Source organism: Quercus suber, unplaced genomic scaffold (assembly GCF_002906115.3).
Source record: "Quercus suber isolate HL8 unplaced genomic scaffold, Cork oak 2.0 scaffold_449, whole genome shotgun sequence".
Taxonomy (NCBI): Eukaryota; Viridiplantae; Streptophyta; class Magnoliopsida; order Fagales; family Fagaceae; genus Quercus; species Quercus suber.
Window position 1 is genome coordinate 175,217 of NW_027069900.1, and position 8,118 is coordinate 183,334.

General features: G+C 34.4%; 1 protein-coding gene across 1 annotated transcript; it reads right to left on the reverse strand.

Moving 5' to 3' along the window:
• Window positions 1-897: 897 nt before the first annotated feature.
• Window positions 898-2,127, reverse strand: LOC112000463 (uncharacterized mitochondrial protein AtMg00810-like). The gene is made up of 3 exons (XM_024032601.1): window positions 1,825-2,127; window positions 1,302-1,638; window positions 898-1,211 (listed from the first exon to the last, which is right to left on the reverse strand). Exons 1-3 carry the CDS (start codon window positions 2,125-2,127, stop codon window positions 898-900), a joined length of 954 nt encoding a protein of 317 aa, XP_023888369.1.
• Between the last annotated feature and the right edge of the window lie 5,991 nt (window positions 2,128-8,118).

The following is an 8,118-nucleotide window of genomic DNA, read 5'->3' on the forward strand; positions in this document are numbered from 1 at the left end:
AAGTTTTTACATTCCCAAGTTTTTAAACATATTCTACAATATATAAACTTATAATTTTTTAACATATCCTGTTGGACGTCAATGTTTTATAGCATATCCTATGATATAAACTTATAATTTTTTAATAGATCATGTTGGGCTTCAATTTTTTAATTTAACATATCTGTAAAATGAAAGAGAATTGAAAAGTGGTAGAACTCTCATTAACTGAACTGATATTACAAACTGAATCAATGAAACTATACAAGTAATTGTGACTAAATACTAAACACAGCAAAGCAAAATATCCCAAATTACACGGGATCAATTATAGCACATGCGTTAGCTAGTTATCTCACATGTGAACACATCCTACTTAAATACATTACTAAACTACAGGTTTACATTAAAACTACAATACTACAACAACTACACTACACTGCTGTCGTTTTATCTCAGACTTCATTTCTTCTCTTCTTTCTTCTTTTGCTTCGTTCCTTTTCTTCCTTTCTGATCTGATTCACAACTTTGATAGTCTTCAACACTCCCCCTCAAGTCCAAAGTATTAGGCTCTGAGACTTGAACTAAGGAAGCTACCTGTAATTGCTTAGATTGCTTCTTTAACAGCTTAGGTTGAAAAATGTCTTTCAATCCTAGTTTCTCTAACAATCTCACAAAGGATGAAAAACCCAAAGCTTTAGTGAAGATGTCTGCAACTTGAGAATTTGTAGCAACATGGAAAGTCTTAATCATTCCCTCTAAAATTTTATCTCTCACTAAATAGCAATTAACTTATATATGCTTGGCTCTTTCATGGAAGACCGGGTTTGCTGCTATGTAAAATGTAGACTGGTTATCACAAAACAGCATAGCTGGTCTTGAATGCTCAATCCTCAAGTCCTTCAACAATTGCAAAACCTAAGTGATTTCACAGGCCACACTTGCCATGGCTTTATACTCAGCTCCAGCTGAGGACTTGGACACAACTTCTTGTTTCTTTGATCCCCAACAAATCAAGGAATCTCCCAAATATACTGCATAACTAGTGAGAGACCTCCTTGTATCTGGCCATCTAGCCCAATCCGCATCATAAAAGGACTTGATATGCAACTCTGTGTTGCTTGGGAAGAATGTGCCTTTACCTAGTGACCCTTTAATGAATTGAAGCACCCTGTGAGCTGCCTGCAAGTGTGGTTCCCTTGGCTGTGAAACAAACTGACTCAACCTATGCACTGCATAAGTCAAGTCATGTCTTGTCAAGGTAAAGTATAAGAGTCTTCCAATTAGTTTTCTATACTAGCCTAGTTCCTCCAACAACTTGCCTTCATACTTGGATAACCTCAAGTTTTGTTCCATGGGAAACTTAACAGGTTTGCTGCCAATAAAACCAGTGTCCTTGAGGATTTCCAAAGCATACTTTCTTTGGTTAAGACTGATTCCTTCATCAGTCCTAGCCACTTCTAATCCTAGAAAATACCTTGATGAGCCTAATTCCTTCAAACCAAACTTATCATCAAGAACTTTCTTCAAATTGTTAACACAAGCAACATTATTTCCTCTCAAGAGTATATCATCAACATATACCAATAAAACTGTGAATGAAGCTCCTTGAGTATGAGTGAACAAGGAGTAGTCAGACTTTGATTGGATAAACCCCATCTGTAGAATAGTTAAGGAAAACTTCTCAAACCATTGTCTTAAAAACCTAAAAACATGCTCTTTATGTTGTGCATCTAGCTGAGATTACTTAGAACCACAAACACAAGGATAATTACAAACTATGAAAGATTGATTATTCACAAATTCATCCCATAAAGTCTTGAATTTGGTAAAATAGGAACTCACTGACATTGATCCTTGAACCAAATGTGAAATTTCCTTTTGAAGCTTAAACAATCTTGGAGTATTGTCCTGAGATAACCTATTCTTGAGATCAATCCACAAGTCTTTTGCAGAATTGATGTAAATCACACTAGCCTTAAGATCAGGACTGAGTGAATTAGTCAACCATGAAAGGATCGTAATGTTACACCTATTCCAAGAATTGAACAAAGGTGAGGTTGGATCTGGTTCTGAAATTGAACCATTGACAAATCCAAATTTATTTCTCGAACTCAAAGCAAGAAACACAGATCTCGCCCAAGTCATGTAATTCTCTGGACCAGTGAAAGGCTGAGATGTGAGAATTCAGGATTTTCATTCGCTGGTAAAAAAAGGGATTATTAGTAGATTCATCTGCCGTAGCTACACTTGCAGTTGGTGTAGATGAAGAAGAAGGTGCACTTGATGAATCTGAAGCCATGAGCATCCAAGAAAATGAAGAAAACAAAGAAAATCAAAAGAAAATTTCTGTTTGACAAGAGAGAAAATGAGAGAAAATAGGCTCTGATACCATGTAAAATGACAAAGAATTGAAAGATGCTAGAACTCTCATTAACTGAATTGATATTACAAACTGAATCAATGAAACTGTACAAGTAATTGTGACTAAATACTAAACAGAGCAAAGCAAAATATCCCAAATTACACGGGATCAGTTATAGCACATGTGTTAGCTAGTTATCTCACGTGTGAACACGTCCTACTTAAATACATTACTAAACTACAGGTCCACATTAAAACTACAATACTACAACAACTACACTACACTGCTATCATTTTATCTCAGACTTCATTTCTTCTCTTCTTTCTTCTTTTGCTTCGTTCCTTTTCTTCCCTTCTGATATGATTCACAACTTTTACAGTCTTCAACAATATCCTACTAGATGTTCTGCAATAATAAATGGCTTATCAGGATTACGATCAGGTGCAATACCTGCCCCTAGGGTATTGCATCTAATCTCAATCCTCTTAATTTTAATTATATGACTTACTGAAATTTCCCTCCTGTTTCTGCTATGTTTTTTTTAGTGCATATTCTATACGGATCGAGTGTGTAAAACTCACACACAATTATGTCTCATCGAAACTGAACCCTTATACCTGCTAGAGATCGATGCTGCTAAACCATTGGAGACACCACCTGAATCTGGTAAAAAAGAAAAGAAAAGGCTAAAGATGCAGTTTGTGGCAAGCAACATTTTCTCTAACAAAGTTAATAAACAGTACAACGACTAGATGAACAAAATTGTCCAAAACGTCATTGATCTAAGAATATTTACCTATAATTAAAAGAACCCCACCTACACTCAGGGCTGGCCCTAGGCCTAGGCCACTTAGGCCACCACCTATGGCCCCCTACTAGAGAAAGGCCCTAAATTTTGGGGGCAAAAATTGATAAATTAAAAAAAAAAAAATTAAGATATAGGAAAAAAAAATTAGTTTTATAATTTTCCTCTACTTTTAAGAAGTCCCAAAGTTTTGAGTAATACTAGAGATAATACAACTTTAAATGCATGGGTCTTACAAATAAAGTAATACTATAATTTTACAAACTATTTTACAATATTTTTACAAATTGTTGTTGTAACCAACTTCTTATTAGTTCTCATCTAAGCCCACCGATAACATCACTTTTTTATTTATCTATAATAATTCATCATATCATTAGTTTGTAAAAGTTTTTGTAAAAGAATTTATATATCTATCATTTTTCCTTACAAATATATGTGTCACTAATCCAAAGAAATAATTCATATAGGAAAATGCTAGAAATATTATTAATTTTTCTTGTAAACTTTACAAATTGATGTGACAATTAATATGATATGTGGATGTCAATAACCAATTAGATGCATTTTTGAATGATTTTTTGTGATTAATAATACATCTTTGTAAGCCTCATGTTGTAAAATTTATAATATCCCTAATATCATTCATTCAAATACTTGTTTATTATCTTCTTGAAGTGTTACTAATCACATTTATTTCTACATCATTTGAAATTTTTTTTGGTAAAATTTGTTATAACATTAGCATTTTTCCAAAAAAATAAAGCACATTACAAAATAAAAGGAATAGTTTTTTTATAAAAAAAAATTATGATATTAAATACTAGTTAAATATTATTTAAGTGATAATAAAAATGTCTCATTTAAATATATCGCGCCTCTAAAATGGTTGGGCTGGCCCTGATCAATCCTCTTCCCCTTGCATCCCCAATAACTGCAAAGACAAGTAATTAAAGCAAACTCATTAATCACAGTACGAGTTTTCCAAGTGGTGCTAGAAAGAGTAGCAATCCAAAGTATGAGACAAAAGATTTGTATTTCTTAAAGTCTAATAAAACAAAGAGAATAGAACTTTACTTTCACGCTTTTCCATAAAGGTTATAAGATGATCTTTCAGATGTCACCCCAAAACAAATGCATTCTGCTGAAGCTTTTCCTTCTCAATTACTCTCAGAACAGCTAGACCACCAGCAAAAAATACAGGGTTTCCCCAAAGGTGTTAAAATAATTGCGGTTAAGGCTATGTTTGGTTGAATGTAAAATATTTTTCGAGTGTAAAATATTTTCAAGTGAAAATATTTTTGGGAAAGGAAAATATTTTCAAGTGTTTGGTTGTATTATGAAAATTACTTTAGAAAATATTTTCATGTGTTTGTTTGCATTCTGAAAATACTATTTTTCTACTAGTTTCTCATATTTTCTTAGCCATTTTCTCAGCTTCCAAACAAATTTTATAATAGAAAATTTTAGTATATACTGTTATCAAAACAAAATTCCATTAGCTCCATTCATTCACAAGTTGAACTCGGTCAAACTAAGAGAGAGGGAGGAAGAAAGAGTAAGAGATTGAGGGAAAGAGATAGAGATCGAGTCAACGAGATCGGTCTTCAGCAGCAGTGACGATCTTCAACGACGGCAACGAGATCGGTCTTAGGTGGGTCAAGATCGAGATCGGTCTTGGATGGATCGATCTTGGGTGGATCGGGTATTGTAGAGGGTGGGTTTGAGAGAAGGGTTTCGCCAGCGACGTGGGAGTAATGGATCAGAGATGTTGGAAGTGAGATGGGCTTCGTCGGCGTGAGGAAGAATTTTTCCTTGTTGGATTGGGTACATGCAGACCTCAAAGTGGGCGGAGGTGAGGTTGAGTGGATCGGGTACGGCGGCGCTACTTGTCGGAGTGTAGGGGACCTCGGACCGACGTTTGTGTGTGGGTGGAGCTGCATCTTTTTCTTGTTGGTGTGTGGGGTAGAGCTGAGGGGAGATGGGTTTCGAACCCCTATGCTCTTTCTTCTCTCCATCTCTCTGTCTCTTTCTCTCTCTCTCTTTGTCTGTGAGTCCCAAAAATCATTTAAAGGTAAAATGAAGGTGTAATTGATTTTACGGCTGAAGTGGCTTATTTTCCAGTCAAAGCATAAATGATTTTCCGTTAATCGTATTTTCTGTAGCTGCCAAGCACACACAAGGGTGTAAAATAATTTCCTGAAAGTGTTTTCAGGCAAAACAAACACAACCTAAGTCAAGACCTTTGCTTCCACAGAAGTTGTTACCACTGCACCAATGGGAATGCCATTTCCTATTCTCTAAGAAAACCACAAGGGAAAGCTGAACTTTTGTGACTAACAAGCACTGTATACTAAGGTTGTCAAAATCAGAATCCTACGTAAGATTATTGAAGGTAGGTGGGATCGTAGATCGTAGGATCGAATCATGAATCGTAAAATCCTACATATTTTTAGATTTAAAGCAAAAAACACATTGATTATGGCTTTTTTTGTTGAATAATCATGTAAAATATAAATTCATTCATTAAAAAACTAAAATTTGCATCATATGATATAATTTGTGTGGGGTTATGGGCCTAGATCATACAACTGGATTTTGGGCTTAAGGCCCAAGCCGAGGATAAGGGGGCCATCTGAGGATGGGTAAGTATAGCCAAGGAAACCCATGCTAGTGGATAAGGAAGACAATATTGAACATAATGGCCTAGGAGTTTTTGCCGAGGATGAATTTGTCCTCAGCTAGCCAAGGCCGATATCTGTAAAGGATGGTTGCCATTTAGAGGTGCGATCCATGAAGTCTTGGAAATATGGATAAGCATTGCAGGAACAAAAGATAGAAGAATCCCAAAATATCTTGGGAAAAGCTGCTGTCACCGCATTGAATGCACCCTAGCTAACTCCCTAGTCGCATTAATGAGGAAGTGACCTCTGCATAGTATTATTGCAACCTTACAATCACCCCAAAAGACTTCTAGAGGGGCTGATGGGACAAGTATCAGGATAAACCATCAACTGTCCACGTGTTGGGTAAAGGTGAAGGAATAGATGTAGTATAAATAAGGGTAGAAACTTAGAGAAAGGGAGGCCGACAATTGAGAGAGAAAGCACTGTAGCAATCTTAAGAACTCTTGTAACCATTCTCATCTGATATTTACTAAAACAAAGCCCATCTAATTGTGCCGAGGACAAACTTTCCTTGATAAACTCAGTTCATCTCCGTTTGATTGTCATGAACACCATATTAACTGTTATCCATGCACTAAAGCCTAGCTCTTTGACCCACTCTCTACAAATTCATTGTACTGGGCTCACTGGGCCAAGATCCCATACATTTTGGGGCCTGGTCTGAAAATTGTGTCCCTACAATTTGCATGTCATACATTGCTAAGTTTATACTAACAAAATAAATATATTTAAGTTTTGACCTAATGTATCTAACAAATTCAATAAATGTTTAATTAACAACCAAATACCAAAATATTTATCAAAATATATGGAAAACATTTTCCAAGTTCTAAGTTCCAAGTTTGAAATCCAAAATAAATTAGCAAATGGAAACTAGCTAACTACAATATGAAATTCAAAAATAAGATGAATATTAATGTAAAGTGAACGTTTAATTTTTCTCATTTTAAGGTTCTCATAACTACCTTCCTAAATTCCTAATCATCATCTTCCATTTCATCATCTATATAGACATTATATATTTGTATAATAGAATTGCAAAAGACATCAAGATACAATTTCACACTCAACTATTCAAGTTATACCACTCAACAACAATTAAAAGGCATGCTCAAAAAAATCAATCAATCAATATACAAATACAAGCATAACTTATAAAATTATATATAAAAAATATTTTAGTAAAATTAGAATACAAATTAGTATATTGATCAAACAAATTTAACAATGTTATAGCTTAATAGGTAGCAAAGCCAACTTCAAATTCTTCATTTAGAAATGATGAAACATTCCTTCATTTTGATTACAAGTGCACTAGAAACTAAAAAACATTTGCTTAGGTTAACGTAATTTTTTAAAAATAAATGAAAAAGTCATACCAGCCCAACATGAAAAAAAAAAAAAAGCCCCCTTAAAGTTTCATCAAAACAAAAAATTTATCCCATAAAAAAATTTTTTAAAAAAATTATGTTTTTGGTAGGATCCCATACAATCCTACGATCCTATATGATCCTACACGATCCTACCAATTTTACGATTCTAGAGCGATCCTAAACGTTTTGGTGAGGTGAGATCGTAAATTCGTGCATTCCTACGATCCAGATCATGATTTTGACAACCATGTTGTATACTACGCTTGTAGAGTGAATAAAATTGTAAAAGGCAATAAAAAATAACCCTTCTAATGATCTAAGATTTTCACTGCATCTTACTTTGTGCAATCAAAGGATTGCCCCCTTCCAAGGATTAACCTTCATTACAATTGAAGTAGTTCTTGTCATAGACTTCTATTTGGCACAAATCTCCTATTCATGACTAGTACCAAGAAAAAAATAACAATTCCTTATAAAATGAGGAAGAAAAATATATACTGTCCAAATGCAAGGCCTTGACTTAAGATGTATTTTGAAACTAACCTTTTTTGTCGCTTCAAGCATGAGGCATCTAGGAAGTTGAGTGTTGGGCCCTAAATATGAGTAATTTCACCTTAAAGGCAAATAGTTTATCGCTGATTCAGTCATATGGTTTGCAAATGACATATAGATTGACTCTAATTTGGCTTGGGTAGATAATCTAAATATATTTGAATGGTGATAATTTAGCTTAAACTAATTCGTAACATGTTATGAAGTGCCAAGTTCTTTTTGTGTTCCTCAAAAAAATAAATAAATAAATTCTTTTTTTGTGAGTGCTACTCATGCTCCTACACTTCAGCACTATATAAATTTATTTTCTTCACCTTCCCCTAACAGTATATATGTGTGTGACAATAAATGATGCAT

Excerpts from the sequence above, each read along its gene's own strand:
- LOC112000463 (XM_024032601.1), bottom strand. The coding sequence starts at position 2,127 with ATGACTTGGGCGAGATCTGTGTTTCTTGCTTTGAGTTCGAGAAATAAA. Across the intron at positions 1,639-1,824 it reads TGGTTCAAGGATCAATGTCA|ATGGGGTTTATCCAATCAAA; the intron begins GTGAGTTCCTAT and ends ACTATTCTACAG. Across the intron at positions 1,212-1,301 it reads GAGGTTATCCAAGTATGAAG|TGCATAGGTTGAGTCAGTTT; the intron begins GCAAGTTGTTGG and ends TGACTTATGCAG.